Source organism: Cyclopterus lumpus, chromosome 2 (assembly GCF_009769545.1).
Source record: "Cyclopterus lumpus isolate fCycLum1 chromosome 2, fCycLum1.pri, whole genome shotgun sequence".
In the NCBI taxonomy this organism is placed as follows: Eukaryota; Metazoa; Chordata; class Actinopteri; order Perciformes; family Cyclopteridae; genus Cyclopterus; species Cyclopterus lumpus.
The window spans coordinates 12,004,416-12,026,900 of NC_046967.1; the positions used below are offsets into that span (position 1 = coordinate 12,004,416).

The 22,485-nt window shown below is 46.5% G+C and overlaps 1 protein-coding gene across 1 annotated transcript; it reads right to left on the reverse strand.

Moving 5' to 3' along the window:
- Positions 1–513: 513 nt before the first annotated feature.
- On the reverse strand, positions 514–17,986 carry LOC117740515 (NLR family CARD domain-containing protein 3-like). Its single transcript, XM_034546969.1, has 14 exons — positions 17,924–17,986; positions 17,591–17,641; positions 15,797–16,273; positions 14,157–14,291; positions 13,156–13,257; positions 12,910–12,988; positions 12,533–12,761; positions 10,566–12,369; positions 10,309–10,482; positions 7,708–7,881; positions 6,187–6,360; positions 3,273–3,398; positions 1,858–1,879; positions 514–540 (listed from the first exon to the last, which is right to left on the reverse strand). Exons 3-14 carry the CDS (start codon positions 15,802–15,804, stop codon positions 514–516), a joined length of 3,054 nt encoding a protein of 1,017 aa, XP_034402860.1. The 5' UTR covers positions 15,805–16,273; positions 17,591–17,641; positions 17,924–17,986.
- Positions 17,987–22,485: the final 4,499 nt, after the last annotated feature.

The following is a 22,485-nucleotide window of genomic DNA, read 5'->3' on the forward strand; positions in this document are numbered from 1 at the left end:
GGGCCCCTGGCTCTTTGGCCCCTGACTCTTTGGCCCCTGATCCTTTGGCCCCTGACCCTTTGGCCCCTGACTCTTTGGCCCCTGACCCTTTGGCCCCTGACCCTTTGGCCCCTGATCCTTTGGCCCCTGGCTCTTTGGCCCCTGGCTCTGACCCAGTAGACCTGTTCAGTAGTCCACCAGCAGCATGAATCCACACCAGTTGTACATTTCATGATTGTAGAGGATGACATGCAGACAACGAGGCAGCTGATGTGAAGTGGAACATATGACCAGGAAATGTAACACGTGATGATCAATACGTAGACCAATCAGATAGTTATTGATTAAACATGAAGGTGCTACACTAGCAGCAGACAGTGAACCCACCTCAGAGTCTCCAGACTACAATGTGGACTCTCCAGAAAACCACTCAGCAGCTTCACTCCTGAATCCTGCAGCTGGTTTTCACTCAGATCCAGTTTTCTCAGACTGGAGGGGTTTGACTTCAGAGCTGATCCCAGAGAAGAACAGCCTTCAACTGAGATCTGACAGCATGACAGACTGAAAACACACAAAACAACAGAGTTTATCATATCAATACACAATGAATCATTATTTACATCATCAACATGAGTGTCTTTCATGTTGTTTCCTCTTCTTTTGTAAACAGACATGTTGTTAAAATCATGTCACTAAGAAGAAGAGAAGAAGACAGAAACAATGTGTTCATAATCAATCAGATGTGATCAGGTTTTAAAGGTTTCCTGCAGCTGGTAGCAGACGTGTAGAAGCAGCTCACGGCAGGAGGAGTCAGGACTTCACACAAGATTAACGTATCAGAATGATCATTAAACTAATATTTGATTCACAATGTATAAATGTTTGGTTCTTCAATGTGATTAAATAACTCTTTATAATGATGAACATTGACTCACTCAAGTATAGTATATATATAATATTAATAAAGTATGGAACATATAGTTTACTCATCAATACTCTATGTGTCTCTCTGAGGGACATTCTGGAGGTGAAGGACAGGGGGCCCCTGTCCCTTTGACCCCCTGAATTTGGGCCCCTGAAACTTTGGGCCCTGACCCTTTGGCCCCTGACCTTTTGGCCCCTGTCCCTTTGGCCCCTGAACCCTTGGTCCCCTAACCCTTTGGCCCCTGATCCTTTGGCCTCTGCCACTTTGGGCACCTGACCCTTTGGCCCCTGATCCCCATGGCCCCTGACCTTTTGGCCCCTGACTATTTGGCCCCCAATCCTTTTGGCCCCTGACCCTTGGGCCCCTGACTCTTTGGCCCCTGATCCTTTGGCCCCTGATCCTTTTGGCCCCTAACCCTTGGGCCCCTGACCCTTTGGCCCCTGACCCTTGGGCCCCTGGCTCTTTGGCCCCTGACTCTTTGGCCCCTGACCCTTGGGCCCCTGACCCTTTGGCCCCTGACCTTTTGGGCCCCTGACCCTTTGGCCCCTGACCCTTTGGCCCCTGGCTCTTTGGCCCCTGGCTCTGACCCAGTAGACCTGTTCAGTAGTCCACCAGCAGCATGAATCCACACCAGTTGTACATTTCATGATTGTAGAGGATGACATGCAGACAACGAGGCAGCTGATGTGAAGTGGAACATATGACCAGGAAATGTAACACGTGATGATCAATACGTAGACCAATCAGATAGTTATTGATTAAACATGAAGGTGCTACACTAGCAGCAGACAGTGAACCCACCTCAGAGTCTCCAGACTACAATGTGGACTCTCCAGAAAACCACTCAGCAGCTTCACTCCTGAATCCTGCAGCTTGTTTCCTCTCAGATCCAGTTTTCTCAGACTGGAGGGGTTTGACTTCAGAGCTGATCCCAGAGAAGAACAGCCTTCAACTGAGATCTGACACCATGACAGACTGAAAACACACAAAACAACAGAGTTTATCATATCAATACACAATGAATCATTATTTACATCATCAACATGAGTGTCTTTCATGTTGTTTCCTCTTCTTTTGTAAACAGACATGTTGTTAAAATCATGTCACTAAGAAGAAGAGAAGAAGACAGAAACAATGTGTTCATAATCAATCAGATGTGATCAGGTTTTAAAGGTTTCCTGCAGCTGGTAGCAGACGTGTAGAAGCAGCTCACGGCAGGAGGAGTCAGGACTTCACACAAGATTAACGTATCAGAATGATCATTAAACTAATATTTGATTCACAATGTATAAATGTTTGGTTCTTCAATGTGATTAAATAACTCTTTATAATGATGAACATTGACTCACTCAAGTATAGTATATATATAATATTAATAAAGTATGGAACATATAGTTTACTCATCAATACTCTGTGTCTCTCTGAGGGACATTCTGGAGGTGAAGGACAGGGGGCCCCTGTCCCTTTGACCCCCTGAATTTGGGCCCCTGAAACTTTGGGCCCTGACCCTTTGGCCCCTGACCTTTTGGCCCCTGTCCCTTTGGCCCCTGAACCCTTGGTCCCCTAACCCTTTGGCCCCTGATCCTTTGGCCTCTGCCACTTTGGGCACCTGACCCTTTGGCCCCTGATCCCCATGGCCCCTGACCTTTTGGCCCCTGACTATTTGGCCCCCAATCCTTTTGGCCCCTGACCCTTGGGCCCCTGACTCTTTGGCCCCTGATCCTTTGGCCCCTGATCCTTTTGGCCCCTAACCCTTGGGCCCCTGACCCTTTGGCCCCTGACCCTTGGGCCCCTGGCTCTTTGGCCCCTGACTCTTTGGCCCCTGACCCTTGGGCACCTGACCCTTTGGCCCCTGATCCCCATGGCCCCTGACCTTTTGGCCCCTGACGCTTTGGCCCCTGACTATTTGGCCCCCAATCCTTTTGGCCCCTGACCCTTGGGCCCCTGACTCTTTGGCCCCTGATCCTTTTGGCCCCTAACCCTTGGGCCCCTGTCCCTTTGGCCCCTGACCTTTTGGGCCCTGAAACGTTGGCCCCTGACCCTTGGGCCCCTTGCTCTTTGGCCCCTGATCCTTTGGCCCCTGGCTCTTTGGCCCCTGGCTCTGACCCAGTAGACCTGTTCAGTAGTCCACCAGCAGCATGAATCCACACCAGTTGTACATTTCATGATTGTAGAGGATGACATGCAGACAACGAGGCAGCTGATGTGAAGTGGAACATATGACCAGGAAATGTAACACGTGATGATCAATACGTAGACCAATCAGATAGTTATTGATTAAACATGAAGGTGCTACACTAGCAGCAGACAGTGAACCCACCTCAGAGTCTCCAGACTACAATGTGGACTCTCCAGAAAACCACTCAGCAGCTTCACTCCTGAATCCTGCAGCTTGTTTCTACTCAGATCCAGTTTTCTCAGACTGGAGGGGTTTGACTTCAGAGCTGATCCCAGAGAAGAACAGCCTTCAACTGAGATCTGACAGTCTGAGAGACTGAAAACACACAAAACAACAGAGTTTATCATATCAATACACAATGAATCATTATTTACATCATCAACATGAGTGTCTTTCATGTTGTTTCCTCTTCTTTTGTAAACAGACATGTTGTTAAAATCATGTCACTAAGAAGAAGAGAAGAAGACAGAAACAATGTGTTCATAATCAATCAGATGTGATCAGGTTTTAAAGGTTTCCTGCAGCTGGTAGCAGACGTGTAGAAGCAGCTCACGGCAGGAGGAGTCAGGACTTCACACAAGATTAACGTATCAGAATGATCATTAAACTAATATTTGATTCACAATGTATAAATGTTTGGTTCTTCAATGTGATTAAATAACTCTTTATAATGATGAACATTGACTCACTCAAGTATAGTATATATATAATATTAATAAAGTATGGAACATATAGTTTACTCATCAATACTCTATGTGTCTCTCTGAGGGACATTCTGGAGGTGAAGGACAGGGGGCCCCTGTCCCTTTGACCCCCTGAATTTGGGCCCCTGAAACTTTGGGCCCTGACCCTTTGGCCCCTGACCTTTTGGCCCCTGTCCCTTTGGCCCCTGTCCCTTTGGCCCCTGAACCCTTGGTCCCCTAACCCTTTGGCCCCTGATCCTTTGGCCTCTGCCACTTTGGGCACCTGACCCTTTGGCCCCTGATCCCCATGGCCCCTGACCTTTTGGCCCCTGACCTTTTGGCCCCTGACCTTTTGGCCCCTGACTATTTGGCCCCCAATCCTTTTGGCCCCTGACCCTTGGGCCCCTGACTCTTTGGCCCCTGATCCTTTGGCCCCTGATCCTTTTGGCCCCTAACCCTTGGGCCCCTGACCCTTTGGCCCCTGACCCTTGGGCCCCTGGCTCTTTGGCCCCTGACTCTTTGGCCCCTGACCCTTGGGCCCCTGACCCTTTGGCCCCTGACCTTTTGGGCCCCTGACCCTTTGGCCCCTGACCCTTTGGCCCCTGGCTCTTTGGCCCCTGGCTCTGACCCAGTAGACCTGTTCAGTAGTCCACCAGCAGCATGAATCCACACCAGTTGTACATTTCATGATTGTAGAGGATGACATGCAGACAACGAGGCAGCTGATGTGAAGTGGAACATATGACCAGGAAATGTAACACGTGATGATCAATACGTAGACCAATCAGATAGTTATTGATTAAACATGAAGGTGCTACACTAGCAGCAGACAGTGAACCCACCTCAGAGTCTCCAGACTACAATGTGGACTCTCCAGAAAACCACTCAGCAGCTTCACTCCTGAATCCTGCAGCTTGTTTCCTCTCAGATCCAGTTTTCTCAGACTGGAGGGGTTTGACTTCAGAGCTGATCCCAGAGAAGAACAGCCTTCAACTGAGATCTGACACCATGACAGACTGAAAACACACAAAACAACAGAGTTTATCATATCAATACACAATGAATCATTATTTACATCATCAACATGAGTGTCTTTCATGTTGTTTCCTCTTCTTTTGTAAACAGACATGTTGTTAAAATCATGTCACTAAGAAGAAGAGAAGAAGACAGAAACAATGTGTTCATAATCAATCAGATGTGATCAGGTTTTAAAGGTTTCCTGCAGCTGGTAGCAGACGTGTAGAAGCAGCTCACGGCAGGAGGAGTCAGGACTTCACACAAGATTAACGTATCAGAATGATCATTAAACTAATATTTGATTCACAATGTATAAATGTTTGGTTCTTCAATGTGATTAAATAACTCTTTATAATGATGAACATTGACTCACTCAAGTATAGTATATATATAATATTAATAAAGTATGGAACATATAGTTTACTCATCAATACTCTGTGTCTCTCTGAGGGACATTCTGGAGGTGAAGGACAGGGGGCCCCTGTCCCTTTGACCCCCTGAATTTGGGCCCCTGAAACTTTGGGCCCTGACCCTTTGGCCCCTGACCGTTTGGCCCCTGTCCCTTTGGCCCCTGAACCCTTGGGCCCCTAACCCTTTGGCCCCTGATCCTTTGGCCTCTGCCACTTTGGGCACCTGACCCTTTGGCCCCTGATCCCCATGGCCCCTGACCTTTTGGCCCCTGACCTTTTGGCCCCTGACGCTTTGGCCCCTGACCTTTTGGCCCCTGACGCTTTGGCCCCTGACTATTTGGCCCCCAATCCTTTTGGCCCCTGACCCTTGGGCCCCTGACTCTTTGGCCCCTGATCCTTTGGCCCCTGATCCTTTTGGCCCCTAACCCTTGGGCCCCTGTCCCTTTGGCCCCTGACCTTTTTGGCCCCTGAAACTTTGGCCCCTGACCCTTGGAACCCTGGCTCTTTGGCCCCTGTCCCTTGGTCCCCTAACCCTTTGGCCCCTGACCCTTTGGCCCCTGATCCTTTGGGCCCCTGTCCCTTTGGCCCCTGACCCTTTGGCCCCTGACCCTTGGGCCCCTGTCCCTTGGGCCCCTGGCTCTTTGGCCCCTGACTCTTTGGCCCCTGATCCTTTGGCCCCTGACCCTTTGGCCCCTGACTCTTTGGCCCCTGACCCTTTGGCCCCTGACCCTTTGGCCCCTGATCCTTTGGCCCCTGGCTCTTTGGCCCCTGGCTCTGACCCAGTAGACCTGTTCAGTAGTCCACCAGCAGCATGAATCCACACCAGTTGTACATTTCATGATTGTAGAGGATGACATGCAGACAACGAGGCAGCTGATGTGAAGTGGAACATATGACCAGGAAATGTAACACGTGATGATCAATACGTAGACCAATCAGATAGTTATTGATTAAACATGAAGGTGCTACACTAGCAGCAGACAGTGAACCCACCTCAGAGTCTCCAGACTACAATGTGGACTCTCCAGAAAACCACTCAGCAGCTTCACTCCTGAATCCTGCAGCTTGTTTCTACTCAGATCCAGTTCTCTCAGACTGGAGGGGTTTGACTTCAGAGCTGATCCCAGAGAAGAACAGCCTTCAACTGAGATCTGACAGTCTGAGAGACTGAAAACACACAAAACAACAGAGTTTATCATATCAATACACAATGAATCATTATTTACATCATCAACATGAGTGTCTTTCATGTTGTTTCCTCTTCTTTTGTAAACAGACATGTTGTTAAAATCATGTCACTAAGAAGAAGAGAAGAAGACAGAAACAATGTGTTCATAATCAATCAGATGTGATCAGGTTTTAAAGGTTTCCTGCAGCTGGTAGCAGACGTGTAGAAGCAGCTCACGGCAGGAGGAGTCAGGACTTCACACAAGATTAACGTATCAGAATGATCATTAAACTAATATTTGATTCACAATGTATAAATGTTTGGTTCTTCAATGTGATTAAATAACTCTTTATAATGATGAACATTGACTCACTCAAGTATAGTATATATATAATATTAATAAAGTATGGAACATATAGTTTACTCATCAATACTCTATGTGTCTCTCTGAGGGACATTCTGGAGGTGAAGGACAGGGGGCCCCTGTCCCTTTGACCCCCTGAATTTGGGCCCCTGAAACTTTGGGCCCTGACCCTTTGGCCCCTGACCTTTTGGCCCCTGTCCCTTTGGCCCCTGAACCCTTGGTCCCCTAACCCTTTGGCCCCTGATCCTTTGGCCTCTGCCACTTTGGGCACCTGACCCTTTGGCCCCTGATCCCCATGGCCCCTGACCTTTTGGCCCCTGACTATTTGGCCCCCAATCCTTTTGGCCCCTGACCCTTGGGCCCCTGACTCTTTGGCCCCTGATCCTTTGGCCCCTGATCCTTTTGGCCCCTAACCCTTGGGCCCCTGACCCTTTGGCCCCTGACCCTTGGGCCCCTGGCTCTTTGGCCCCTGACTCTTTGGCCCCTGACCCTTGGGCACCTGACCCTTTGGCCCCTGATCCCCATGGCCCCTGACCTTTTGGCCCCTGACGCTTTGGCCCCTGACTATTTGGCCCCCAATCCTTTTGGCCCCTGACCCTTGGGCCCCTGACTCTTTGGCCCCTGATCCTTTTGGCCCCTAACCCTTGGGCCCCTGTCCCTTTGGCCCCTGACCTTTTGGGCCCTGAAACGTTGGCCCCTGACCCTTGGGCCCCTTGCTCTTTGGCCCCTGATCCTTTGGCCCCTGGCTCTTTGGCCCCTGGCTCTGACCCAGTAGACCTGTTCAGTAGTCCACCAGCAGCATGAATCCACACCAGTTGTACATTTCATGATTGTAGAGGATGACATGCAGACAACGAGGCAGCTGATGTGAAGTGGAACATATGACCAGGAAATGTAACACGTGATGATCAATACGTAGACCAATCAGATAGTTATTGATTAAACATGAAGGTGCTACACTAGCAGCAGACAGTGAACCCACCTCAGAGTCTCCAGACTACAATGTGGACTCTCCAGAAAACCACTCAGCAGCTTCACTCCTGAATCCTGCAGCTTGTTTCTACTCAGATCCAGTTCTCTCAGACTGGAGGGGTTTGACTTCAGAGCTGATCCCAGAGAAGAACAGCCTTCAACTGAGATCTGACAGTCTGACAGACTGAAAACACACAAAACAACAGAGTTTATCATATCAATACACAATGAATCATTATTTACATCATCAACATGAGTGTCTTTCATGTTGTTTCCTCTTCTTTTGTAAACAGACATGTTGTTAAAATCATGTCACTAAGAAGAAGAGAAGAAGACAGAAACAATGTGTTCATAATCAATCAGATGTGATCAGGTTTTAAAGGTTTCCTGCAGCTGGTAGCAGACGTGTAGAAGCAGCTCACGGCAGGAGGAGTCAGGACTTCACACAAGATTAACGTATCAGAATGATCATTAAACTAATATTTGATTCACAATGTATAAATGTTTGGTTCTTCAATGTGATTAAATAACTCTTTATAATGATGAACATTGACTCACTCAAGTATAGTATATATATAATATTAATAAAGTATGGAACATATAGTTTACTCATCAATACTCTATGTGTCTCTCTGAGGGACATTCTGGAGGTGAAGGACAGGGGGCCCCTGACCCTTTGACCCCTGACTCTTGGACCCCTTTGGCCCCTGATCCTTTGGCCCCTGACTCTTGGACCCCTGACCCCTTTGGCCCCTGACACTTGGGCCCCTGACCCCTTGGGCCTTTGGCCCCTGACCCTTGGGCCCCTGAACCCTTTGGCCCCTGACCCTTTGGCCTCTGCCACTTTGGGCCCCTGACCCTTTGAACCCCTAACCTTTTGGCCCCTGTCCCTTTGGCCCCTGACCCCTTGGGCCTCTGACCCTTTGGCGGCTGACCCTTGGGCCCCTGATTCTTGGGCCCCTGACTCTTGGACCCTTTGGCCCCTGACACTTGGGCCCTTGGCCCTTTGGCCCCTGATCCTTTGGCCCCTGACCCTTTAGCCCCTGATCCTTTGGCCTCTCATCCTTTGGGCCCCTGATCCTTTGGCCCCTGACCCTTTGGCCCCTGGCCCTTTGGCCCCTGATCCTTTTGGCCCCTGACCCCTGAACCTTTGGCCCCTGGCCCTTTGGCCCCTGATCCTTTTGGCCCCTGACCCTTTGGCCCCTGACTCTTTGGACCCTGACCCTTGGGCCGTTGGCCCTCCTACCCTTTGGCCCCTGACCCCTTGGGCCTCTGACCCTTTGGCAACTGACCCTTGGGCCCCTGACTCTTGGACCCTTTGGCCCCTGACTCTTGGACCCTTTGGCCCCTGACACTTGGGCCCCTGGCCCTTTGGCCCCTGACCCTTTAGCCCCTGGCCCTTTGGCCCCTGATCCTTTGGCCTCTGACCCTTGGGCCCCTGATCCTTTGGGCCCCTGACCCTTTGGCCCCTGACTCTTTGGCCCCTGACCCTTGGGCCCCTGACTCTTTGGCCCCTGACTCTTTGGCCCCTGACCCTTTGGCCCCTGACTCTTTGGCCCCTGACCCTTGGGCCCCTGACCCTTGGGCCCCTGACTCTTTGGCCCCTGACTCTTTGGCCCCTGATCCTTTGGCCCCTGACCCTTTGGCCCCTGCCACTTTGGCCCCTGATCCTTTGGCCCCTGGCTCTTTGGCCCCTGGCTCTGACCCAGTAGACCTGTTCAGTAGTCCACCAGCAGCATGAATCCACACCAGTTGTACATTTCATGATTGTAGAGGATGACATGCAGACAACGAGGCAGCTGATGTGAAGTGGAACATATGACCAGGAAATGTAACACGTGATGATCAATACGTAGACCAATCAGATAGTTATTGATTAAACATGAAGGCCCTTGGGCCCTGACCCTTTGGCCCCTGACCTTTTGGCCCCTGTCCCTTTGGCCCCTGACTCTTGGACCCCTTTGGCCCCTGATCCTTTGGCCCCTGTCCCTTTGGCCCCTGACTCTTGGACCCCTGACCCTTTGGCCCCTGACACTTGGGCCCCTGACCCCTTGGGCCTTTGGCCCCTGACCCTTGGGCCCTGACCCTTTGGCCCCTGACCTTTTGGCCCCTGTCCCTTTGGCCCCTGACCCTTGGGCCCCTGACTCTTGGACCCCTGACCCTTTGGCCCCTGACCCCTTGGGCCTTTGGCCCCTGACCCTTGGGCTCCTGAACCCTTTGGCCCCTGACCCTTTGGCCCCTGATCGTTTGGCCTCTGACACTTTGGGGCCCTGACCCTTTGGCCCCTGTCCCTTGGTCCCCTAACACATTCAAACCCTGATTCCAGTGAAAGAAGTTCTTCCAGCTCTAACAAACTCAAAGCAGGACTTAAAGCGTCCTGGTTCCCTGAAAGCAGGAGGGCCAAAAGATCTTCATGTTGGTGGACAAGACATCCAACACTTCCCAGCAGGATAGTGGCCACTTCTCCATTCACAGCATTATTTCCAGATGCATATAAGCAGACACACCAGTAGACATTGTTCTCCCCCAGTAACATGTTGGGAACACCACCATGAACTCAGTCAGACACTTAAACCACTACATCATCTGTGGTAAACCACCTGATCCTGACCTGAGGTGTTCAAGTGCACAGTGTGGACTCTCCAGTCCAGCAGACAGCAGCTTCAGTCCTGAATCCTGCAGGTTGTTGTGACTCAGGTCCAGGTCTTTCAGACTAGAGGACTGGGAGCTGAGGACTGAGGACAGAGCTCCACAGCTTCTCTTTGAGAGTTTACAGCCACTCAGCCTAAGGGAGGAACGGGGATTAATACAAACAACATGTTCAAAGTAAAACATCAAACCCATTTAGTAATGATAATGTATCCGTACTGAGCTTTGTTGGAGGCTTTGACCACCGGCAGCAGCCTCAGAAGAGCCTCCTCTGAAGCAGAGTATTCCTTCAGGTCAAACACCTCCAGATCTTTTCCTGATGACAGTAAGATGAAGACCAGAGCTGACCACTGAGCAGGAGACAGTTTATCGATGGAGAGACGTCCTGATCTCAGGGACTGTTGGATCTCCTCCACCAGAGAACCATCATTCAGTTCATTCAGACAGTGGAACAGATTGATGCTTTTCTCTGGAGAATCATTCTCACTGATCTTCTTCTTGATGTACTGGACTGTTTCCTGATTGGTCCGTGAGCTACTTCCTGTCTGTGGCAGCAGACCTCGTAAGAGAATCTGATTGCTCTGCAGGGAAAGACCCAGGAGGAAGCGGAGGAACAAGTCCAGGTGTCCATTTCGACTCTGTGAGGCCTTGTCCACAGCACTCTGGTAGAGATATATTGGTTCAGGTTTGTATCTAAAGACTTTAGACCAAAGGGAGGTTGTTTGTTCTTCTGCCAGCAGGTTGACACCAGAGTTGATGAAGGTCAGATGGACATGAAGAGCAGCCAGAAACTCCTGAACACTCAGATGGACGAAGCAGAACACCTGGTCCTGGTACAGTCCTCTCTCCTCTCTGAAGATCTGTGTGAACACTCCTGAGTACACTGAGGCTGCTCGGATATCGATGCCACACTCTGTGAGGTCGGATTCATAGAAGATCAGGTTCCCTTTCTGCAGCTGATCAAAAGCCAGTTTTCCCAGAGACTTTGTCATCTTCCTGCTCTCTGGACTCCAGTGTGGATCCATCTCCGCTCCTCCATCATACTTGACCTTCTTTACTTTGGACTGAACCACCAGGAAGTGGATGTACATCTCGGTCAGGGTCTTGGGCAGCTCTCCTCCCTCTGTGGTCTTCAACACGTCCTCCAGAACTGTAGCAGTGATCCAGCAGAAGACTGGGATGTGGCACATGATGTGGAGGCTTCGGGAGGTCTTGATGTGGGAGATGATCCTGCTGGCCTGCTCCTCATCTCTGAACCTCTTCCCGAAGTAGTCCTCCTTCTGTGGGTCAGTGAACCCTCTGACCTCTGTCACCAAGCCAACACAGTCAGGAGGGATCTGATTGGCTGCTGCAGGTCGTGTGGTTATCCAGAGGCGAGCAGAGGGAAGCAGGTTCCCCCTGAAGAGGTTTGTGAGCAGCACATCCACTGAGGTGGACTCTGTGACATCAGTCAGGACCTCATTGTTGTGGAAGTCCAGAGGAAGTCGACACTCATCCAGACCATCAAAGATGAACACAACCGGGAACTCTTCAAACCTGCAGATTGCTGCTTCTCTGGTTTCAGTGAAGAAGTGATGAACGAGTTCCACCAAGCTGAACTTCTTCTCTTTCAGCACATTCAGCTCTCTGAACGTGAATGGAAACGTGAACTGGATGTCCTGGTTGGCTTTGTCTTCAGCCCAGTCCAGAGTGAACTTCTGTGTTAGGACTGTTTTCCCAACGCCAGCCACTCCCTTTGTCATCACTGTTCTGATTGGTTCCTCTCCTCCAGACGAGGCTTTGAAGAGGTCTTCTTGTCCGATGGGGGTTTCTGGTCTGTGTGGTTTCCTGGATGCTGTTTCAATCTGTCTGACCTCGTGCTCCCCATTGACCTCTGCAGTCCCTCCCTCTGTGATGTAGAGCTCTGTGTAGATCTGGTTCAGGAGGGTTGGGTTTCCTGCTTTAGAGATGCCCTCAAACACACACTGGAACTTCTTCTTCAGGTTACATTTGAGTTTACGCTGACAAACTGCAGCAAGAAGTCCTGAATGAACACACAACAGAGAAGACCAATGAGTCAAAGAATAGACATCAACATGTCAGTTCCTCACAGAACGAGTCTATGAACATATTCTGGTCCATCTCTGGAGACATTAGTAAACGTCCCATTCATCCAGCATGTTAAACCTTCAGAGGAATCCTCTTACTGTTCTGCAGAAGGTCAGCCAGCTCCTCCTGCTTCATCCTCCTCAGGAAGTGCAGTGAGATCTTCAGAAATGCTCCTCTGCTGCTCCTCCTCTGCTCTTCATCCTCACCGTCCAACCCCTCCTCATCCTCCCTCTGACTGTCAAAGCATTCTGGGTAATCTGAACTCACAGCCTTCTGGATCTTCTTCAGCTCGTTCTTCACAAACGTGAGGATGTTCTCCTCCAGCAGCTGGAACAGAATATTATATGAATGACACAAACTAAAACCATGGAACCAAACATCAGATCCATGTTGGACCGACTGACCATCCACTGGTCTAAAGAGTGCAGCGTGGAGATGATTGACAACAGAATAGATGTACAGTAGATGGACAGACCATAAATATGGAGTCCAGGTGTGTTTGATGCTGCTGGGCAGACGGACCTCTGGGGCCCTCTGAGCTCTCCTGGTCCTCTCTGTGGAGGAGTCATGAACAATCAGCTCACATTGTGTTGGCACCACAGACTGTTTATTGGTCATGATTTAAAACACAAATACGACAATAAGTTAAAGATGTTCTATCATGATTAATCATTTCATAGACCAGATGCTGAAGACTGTTTCATCTGTTTTAAGAACTTACTCAGAAGAACGTTGTCCATCCCTGAAGTTAATAAAACCGTCTTTAGACCGATTACTCTTCAAGGACACACAGCTGGGTCCAGGAGACGTTTCTCTCTGTGAACTGACAGAAACACTGACATGTACTCAACATCATCATCATCATCATCACTGATAGTAGTAAACACTGACATGTACTCATCATCATCATCATCATCATCATCATGATCACTGATAGTAGTAAACACTGACATTTACTCATCATCATCTTCATCATCATCATCACTGAAACATAAAGGATTTAAATTTTCTTTTAACTGGTTTTATTTGACCATAAACGTTATTTTATTACCATTCAAACAGGTCATAAATGGCAACAATGACACAACTTATTTATGGTTATTTATTTGTTGCTTATTCAAATCTCCAGATCTCTGAATGTAGACCCAGAACCCCTGCAGCTAGTCCCCAGACCTCTGAATGTAGACCCAGAACCCCTGCAGCTAGTCCCCAGACCTCTGAATGTAGACACAGAACCCCTGCAGCTAGTCCCCAGACCTCTGAATGTAGACACAGAACCCCTGCAGCTAGTCCCCAGATCTCTGAATGTAGACCCAGAACCCCTGCAGCTAGTCCCCAGACCTCTGAATGTAGACACAGAACCCCTGCAGCTAGTCCCCAGACCTCTGTAGCTTGTACCCAGACCCCTTCAGCTAGTCCCCAGAACTCTGGCGCTATTCTAAAGACGTGTGCAGCTCTTCACAGTCACCTGTCTTAAGAAATCTGCAGCTATCAGAAAATCTGACCTCTCCTGATCGACTCTGTGGAGGAATTCGCTCACATTGTGTTTGCACCAGAGAGTGTTTACAGTTAATACATTACAATCAAAAACATAAAGACCAAAGGGCTAAATATATTGAGTACGGTCACGATTGATCATGAAAACAACACTGTGAATGATGCACGACCAATTCTGTGTTTCAGAACAGGTTGTCATCTGTTTCATCTGTTTTAAGAACTTACTCTGGGTCAGAAGAACGTCGTCCATCCCTGAAGTCAATAAAACCGCCTTTAGACCGATTACTCTTCAAGGACACACAGCTGGGTTCAGGTCCAGGTTCAGGTTCAGGTCCAGGGGACTTTAGTCTCTGATGGGTCCTACAACAGAGACCAGCAGGGAGGGGAATTCTGATTTTAATCTTCAGCCAGAGCAGCTGTTGGACAAACTAGCAGCTATGAACAAGAAAAGGATCAATACAGCAAAGTAGATTTAGACAAAGATTTCCTGAAAATGTGTGAGAGTGCTGAGAATCTGAAGATTATGATTAAAGAAGCTGTAATTATGTGACATGTGACGTTTAATCAACAAGGTTCACACAAAGAAGCTAATGCCAGACACAGAGATGCACATCTGTAACACATTATTATATTATTGTAGATTCACAGTTTAATGTACAAGTATAGAAAGAACAAAACACAAACAAAGTCATTAGGCTTAATTAACCACAGCTGAACTGACAGGAACACTGAGACCTGCTGTAAACTCACTGACCACCAGGGGGAGCTCTGTGATGTGTTCAAGTGCTCTCCGTTAATAAGACCGTCACACTGCTGTGTCCAGAGGGTTAACATGAGCACTTTGACCGTTGCCATGGACACAGCATGACATGTTGAACCTGCGATCCATCTCAGAGTTTGTCTAAAGAGCTCCAGTCAGCAACTTCATGTCAAATGTTAAGTCTGCTGCTTCAGGCAGTAAAACACACACATGATGTAATGTTCAGTAAATATAGAATACAAATAAATAAACTCTTCATAATGTAATGTTCAGTAAATATAGAATACAAATAAATAAGCTCTTCATAATGTAATGTTCAGTAAATATAGAATACAAATAAATAAGCCCTTCATAATGTAATGTTCAGTAAATATAGAATACAAATAAATAAACTCTTCATAATGTAATGTTCAGTAAATATAGAATACAAATAAATAAGCTCTTCACACAGCTCATGAAGCCGTCAGCTGGTCCTCTTCACACTCAGAGTCCCCATACAACTAGTCCCTTAGAGTGATCATTCAGGATTGAAGGACACCAAAACAAGTGAAAACAAGTACACTACGTGGCCCATGATCATGGCTCTGAGGAGGTTCAAAGAGTACTGATCCTCCAGGTGTGTTGGAGGTCTTTCCGTGACATGGAATGAGCACTGACTGGAAAGGCTAACTTTTCAAGAGAGAAGTTGTTCATGGGACTTGACGCTTGAACCATTCATTGGAGCCTTTAGATTAAAAATCCTTTTCCTCCAAAACATAAAGACATTACTTATATTTCTAAACAGGAAACTCATCTTTTCTCTTAAATGAATTGACAAGATTTATGTACGATATTTATATGAGTCTGTCATCTATACTGAAGTAATGCATTCTATGGAGTTTTAGATCATTGAGTGCAACTTGGAGAGCGTTAAAGGAACTTTGCAGGTTTAGTGGGCAATACAACACAATATTGTATAATCAGCATCTAAATACAGTATGCATGGCAGTTAATTAAAGACTAACTAGTCCCGAGACCTCTGTAAGTAGTCCCCAGACTGAAGCAACTATGAATGAAGACGGTGAAGGTGAAACAGGATCACAATGACCAGTGTTGAGTGTGATACCTTTTCATGTTGGGGATCACCTGCAGCCCCCTGATGGAGACAGACAGACGGGTTCACCTGCAGCCCCCTGATGGAGACAGACAGACGGGTTCACCTGCAGCCCCCTGATGGAGACAGACAGACGGGTTCACCTGCAGCCCCCTGATGGAGACAGACAGACGGGTTCACCTGCAGCCCCCTGATGGAGACAGACAGGCGGGTTCACCTGCAGCCCCGAGATGGAGACAGACAGACGGGTTCACCTGCAGCCCCCTGATGGAGACAGACAGACGGGTTCACCTGCAGCCCCCTGATGGAGACAGACAGACGGGTTCACCTGCAGCCCCCTGATGGAGACAGACAGACGGGTTCACCTGCAGCCCCCTGATGGAGACAGACAGACGGGTTCACCTGCAGCCCCCTGATGGAGACAGACAGGCGGGTTCACCTGCAGCCCCGAGATGGAGACAGACAGACGGGTTCATGGCCATGGTTCCCCTGTAGGGGGATGTATGACTAGGGGTAACATTGGCATGCAGAAGTCTTCAAGCCATGACTTTCATAAAGCATGGGACAGTTTGACAAAGTACAGTTGAGTTACAACCAAGTAAAATGGCCACCACACCACATCAAGCTTTTGATTACCTTTAATCCCTAAAATCTTTGGATTTTGTAATGGGAATTTTATATTCTTAGTTGTATTTTATATTTCTCTCAGTGAAGTGGCTTACAAACTCATATGTGCAAACTCTCTCTTCTCCTGCAGTGGTAACCCTAACCCCTAGCCCTGAGGGTTTACGAAGCAAATGGCATACTAATCAATCAGGTGAGTGGATAGGTCATAAATTAAGGGCAGGACATAAACCTCTGACTGTTATGATTCCCACACTGATATATATATGTACATGTACATATATATATACACACACACATATATATATATGTACATGTATATATATATATATATATATATATATGTACATGTATATATATATATATATATATATATATATATATATATATGTACATGTATATATATATATATATATATATATATATATATATATATGTATATATATATATATATATATATATATATATACACATACACACATGTATATAGCTCAGGTCCCTGGTTCCATCCCCGCTCTCCCCATAGTTGCATGTTGAAGTGTCCTTGAGCAAGGCACTGAACCCCCAGCTGCTCCCCGGGTGCTTCACTGCAGCCCACTGCTCCTTAATAACTAAGGAGGGGTCAAATGCAGAGAAGAATTTCCCCACGGGGATAAATAAAAGTGTACATTATTATATGTATGTATACACTTATGTACGTGTGTGTGTATATACAGTAAAAGTACTTCATATTGTATTTGACTGTAGTCTCAATAGTACAGATTCAAAATGATCATTACTGTTTTGTCCTTTAATCCCAAATAATGTAAACTATAACTCACGCTTTTACTTTGAAATCCGCACCGGAAGTATCCCTACCGGAAGTATTCTTATGAGGAACGTGCGGTAGCTTTACAGCTGACGATTACGTAATACTTGTACAAGGAAACTTCATTTTAAATCCATTTTTATTCAGCTGATTTAAGAAAAACAAAGTATATCTGTAACTTCTTCTCGCGAGACTGAATTCAAAGTCCCGTTGGTTCCTTCCACGAGGAAAGAAGGAACGCGGACTAAAGACTTTCTGACGTTCTGTTCTTCTTCACGGATCCTCCTCTGGACTCCTCTGAACTAGTTTCTGCTGGACCTGAAGGACCAGAGAGTCCTTCGAGAGTCCCTCCGTGAAAAGAGTCGCTCACCTACCTTCAGATGTGGAGAAGAAGAAGCTGCGACACACCAGCTGCCAAAGTGAAACTAAAGGGAGACGCGGAAGGGGCGGACTTTAGTTTAGACTCACTGTTTTATTAATATTATATATATATACATATATACATATATGTATATATATATATATATATATATATATATATATGTATATTCACGCGGAAGGGGCGGACTTTAGTTTAGACTCACTGTTTTATTAATATTATATATATATACATATATACATATATATATATATATATATATATATATATATATATATATATATATATATATATATATATATGTACGTGAAAAGAGTCGCTCACCTACCTTCAGATGTGGAGAAGAAGAAGCTGCGACACACCAGCTGCCAAAGTGAAACTAAAGGGAGACGCGGAAGGGGCGGACTTTAGTTTAGACTCACTGTTTTATTAATATTATATATATATACATATATACATATATATATATATATATATATATATATATATATATTCACGCGGAAGGGGCGGACTTTAGTTTAGACTCACTGTTTTATTAATATTATATATATATACATATATACATATATATATATACATATATATATATATATATATATATATACATATATATATATATATATATATATGTATGTATATTCACGCGGAAGGGGCGGACTTTAGTTTAGACTCACTGTTTTATTAATATTATATATATATACATATATATATATATATATATACATATATATATATATATATATATATATACATATATATATATATATATATATATATATATGTATGTATATTCACGCGGAAGGGGCGGACTTTAGTTTAGACTCACTGTTTTATTAATATTATATATATATACATATATATATATATATATATACATATATATATATATATATATATATATATATATATATATATATGTATGTATATTCACGCGGAAGGGGCGGACTTTATAATTATATTCATTATATACAACTGTCCATCGCCGTGTCTACATGTAAAGATCTCCCTATGTTGGGGCTCTCGTCCTGTGGTTTGACCAACTGACTCAGCTCTGATAACCCCGTAGAGCCTCGTTAGCTGTATTCCTACGAGTCGTTTGGAGACGTCCTGCCTGATGTTCCTTAGAAATAAATGTTAACGTAATAAAGAAGTCTGTCGTGTATTGTAAGACTACGTCCAATGATTTACTAATGCTTAGTTGTCGACCATATATGGACCAGGAAGTTAAAGACGCTCCATGTGAAAATGTAGAAATAGGACACAACAAAGACTATCAGACTTTTGGCTTGTTGGTGATTTTAACTTTTGAGATTTTTCACATTTGATCTTTTCTTCAAATTTAATTTTTGCATCTTCTGTTTATGTAACCTTTAACTTTGTTATTGTAAAAACAAATAAAACAGGTTTGTATTTTGTACATTCCAACCAAAATCCAGTCATCTCGTCTGTGAATGTGTCTGCGTCATCTCCACCAGGTAAGAGAGCTCTTCTCCTAATTATAAAGAAATGACCAAAAGAGGACAAACTGTAGAACGCCACTTTATTGAAAACATGTACACACTTTAAATCCTCAAACAAAAGTGACATTTGTCTACTCGTCTGATTTAATATACCTGGATTAAGTCTATGCTTGTAAAACTGAGACATCAGACTTCAGAATGAGAACATTACGTCGATAGTGAAAAACAAAAAGAACGAAAGCAAGCATGTATATGCATTATTATTAAGTATTTACAGCTCACAAGGGCGCATTCTTTTTAATATTCCAGCATCATAACAACAATCCCCAGATGCAATCCCTCTGAATTGATGATATGTGCTCCTAAATAAGATGACTCATGAGGGAAATCAGCAAGTTCAATGTTGTGTTGTGGACGGGAGGCCTCGGCGTGTCCCACGGTCATTTCTGTCTGTTATTGATTCCTAAAAAATAACTTTATTTTCTTAAAACAAGTGAGAAAAGTGAGAAATCATCTTGTGTCAAGACGTTTGCTTGTTTTAAAGCTGCATCCATTAGTTCTTTGACCACTAGGGGGCAGTGGAAACCTTATCTGGCAAAGACGGAAGCGTAGCTGCTTATTTACAGGCAGCAGAGCAACATGAGCATTCATCTGTCCACGTGCTGCTGGAATAACAAGTGCAATATTTATTCTTCCTCTAGTTCAGATTAGGTCTCCAGCTAGTTGCTCAACGCCGCCGTGTTCACTAGCTAGTTGCTAAACGCTGCTGTGTTCACCAGCTAGTTGCTAAACGTTGCTGTGTTCACCAGCTAGTTGCTAATTGCTGCTGTGTTCACCAGCTAGTTGCTAAACGCTGCTGTGTTCACCAGCTAGTTGCTAAACGTTGCTGTGTTCACCAGCTAGTTGCTAATTGCTGCTGTGTTCACCAGCTAGTTGCTAAACGCTGCTGTGTTCACCAGCTAGTTGCTAAACGCTGCTGTGTTCACCAGCTAGTTGCTAATTGCTGCTGTGTTCACCAGCTAGTTGCTAAACGCTGCTGTGTTCACCAGCTAGTTGCTAATTGCTGCTGTGTTCACCAGCTAGTTGCTAAACGCTGCTGTGTTCACCAGCTAGTTGCTCAACGCCGCCGTGTTCACTAGCTAGTTGCTAAACGCTGCTGTGTTCACCAGCTAGTTGCTAAACGTTGCTGTGTTCACCAGCTAGTTGCTAAACGTTGCTGTGTTCACCAGCTAGTTGCTAAACGCTGCTGTGTTCACCAGCTAGTTGCTAAACGCTGCTGTGTTCACCAGCTAGTTGCTAAACGCTGCTGTGTTCACCGGCTAGTTGCTAAACGCTGCTGTGTTCACCAGCTAGTTGCTAAACGCTGCTGTGTTCACCAGCTAGTTGCTCAACGCTGCTGTGTTCACCAGCTAGTTGCTAAACGTTGCTGTGTTCACCAGATAGTTGCTAATTGCTGCTGTGTTCACCAGCTAGTTGCTAAACGCTGCTGTGTTCACCAGCTAGTTGCTCAACGCTGCTGTGTTCACCAGCTAGTTGCTCAACGCCGCTGTGTTCACCAGCTAGTTGCTCAACGTTACTGTGTTCCCCAGCTAGTTGCTCAACGCCGCTGTGTTCACCAGCTAGTTGCTCAACGTTGCTGTGTTCACCAGCTAGTTGCTCAACGCTGCTGTGTTCACCAGCTAGTTGCTCAACACTGCTGTGTTCACCAGCTAGTTGCTCAACGTTGCTGTGTTCACCAGCTAGTTGCTCAACGCTCCTATCTTCACCAGCTAGTTGCTCAACGCTGCTGTGTTCACCAGCTAGTTGGTCAACGCTGCTGTGTTCACCAGCTAGTTGCTCAACGTTGCTGTGTTCACCAGCTAGTTGCTCAACACTGCTGTGTTCACCAGCTAGTTGCTCAACGCTGCTGTGTTCACCAGCTAGTTGCTCAACACTGCTGTGTTCACCAGCTAGTTGCTCAACGTTGCTGTGTTCACCAGCTAGTTGCTCAACGCTCCTATCTTCACCAGCTAGTTGCTCAACGCTGCTGTGTTCACCAGCTAGTTGGTCAACGCTGCTGTGTTCACCAGCTAGTTACTCAACGCCGCTGTGTTCACCAGCTAGTTGCTCAACGCCGCTGGGTTCACCAGCTAGTTGGTCAACGCTGCTGTGTTCACCAGCTAGTTACTCAACGCCGCTGTGTTCACCAGCTAGTTGCTCAACGCCGCTGTGTTCACCAGCTAGTTGCTAAACGCTGCTGTGTTCACCAGCTAATTGCTCAACGCTGCTGTGTTCACCAGCTAGTTGCTCAACGCTGCTGTGTTCACCAGCTAGTTGCTAAACGTTGCTGTGTTCACCAGCTAGTTGCTCAACGTTGCGTTCACCAACTAGTCGGTCAACACTGCTGTGTTCACCAGCTAGTTGCTCAACGCTGCTGTGTTCACCAGCTAGTTGCTCAACGCTGCTGTGTTCACCAGCTAGTTGCTAAACGCTGCTGTGTTCACCAACTAGTTGCTCAACGCTGCTGTGTTCACCAACTAGTTGGTCAACGCTGCTGTGTTCACCAGCTAGTTGCTAAACGCTGCTGTGTTCACCAACTAGTTGCTCAACGCTGCTGTGTTCACCAGCTAGTTGCTCAACGCTGCTGTGTTCACCAGCTAGTTGCTAAACGCTGCTGTGTTCACCAGCTAGTTGCTCAACGCTGCTGTGTTCACCAGCTAGTTGCTCAACGCTGCTGTGTTCACCAGCTAGTTGCTAAACGCTGCTGTGTTCACCAACTAGTTGCTAAACGCTGCTGTGTTCACCAGCTAGTTGCTAAACGCTGCTGTGTTCACCAACTAGTTGCTCAACGCTGCTGTGTTCACCAGCTAGTTGCTAAACGTTGCTGTGTTCACCAGCTAGTTGCTAAACGCTGCTGTGTTCACCAACTAGTTGCTCAACGCTGCTGTGTTCACCAGCTAGTTGCTAAACGTTGCTGTGTTCACCAGCTAGTTGCTGACTTCTATACGGACCCAAACTGAGCTGAAAGAGGCTAATTATCAACACATGGTTAATACAAACATATTGATTGATGCAGCTTTTTAAAAAATTCAACTTTAAGGAATCCAATTATAGACAAAGAGCTGAAGCTGTATGTCAGTTGCATTTACATTTGCGATACAAAAGATTGCATGTGCACGTGTAGCAGGGTTCTCCACAGAAAGCTCCTTCAGCTGGATTCAGCCCCAGCGACATGACGAGTGTAACAACACGGTGGTGCTTTGTGCAAGTGGACGGGTGGTTTGGATGAATTGTGTCTAAAGTACATTTCCTTCTTCTATTGGTTCCTGCTGGCCACGCCCCTTGTTGTATTTCAATGCAGACAACAGAGGGTCGCTTCACAAAAACAATCTAACAAAGAAACTCTGATGTGTCAACAGCTGGGAAAAACAAAACCTCCACACATTAATGT

Coding starts and splice junctions, on each gene's coding strand:
- LOC117740515 (XM_034546969.1), bottom strand. Junction 12,370..12,532: donor GGCTGACCTTCTGCAGAACA/GTAAGAGGATTC, acceptor GTGTTCATTCAG/GACTTCTTGCTGCAGTTTGT. Junction 541..1,857: donor TGTCATGGTGTCAGATCTCA/GTTGAAGGCTGT, acceptor GTGTGTTTTCAG/TCTGTCATGCTGTCAGATCT.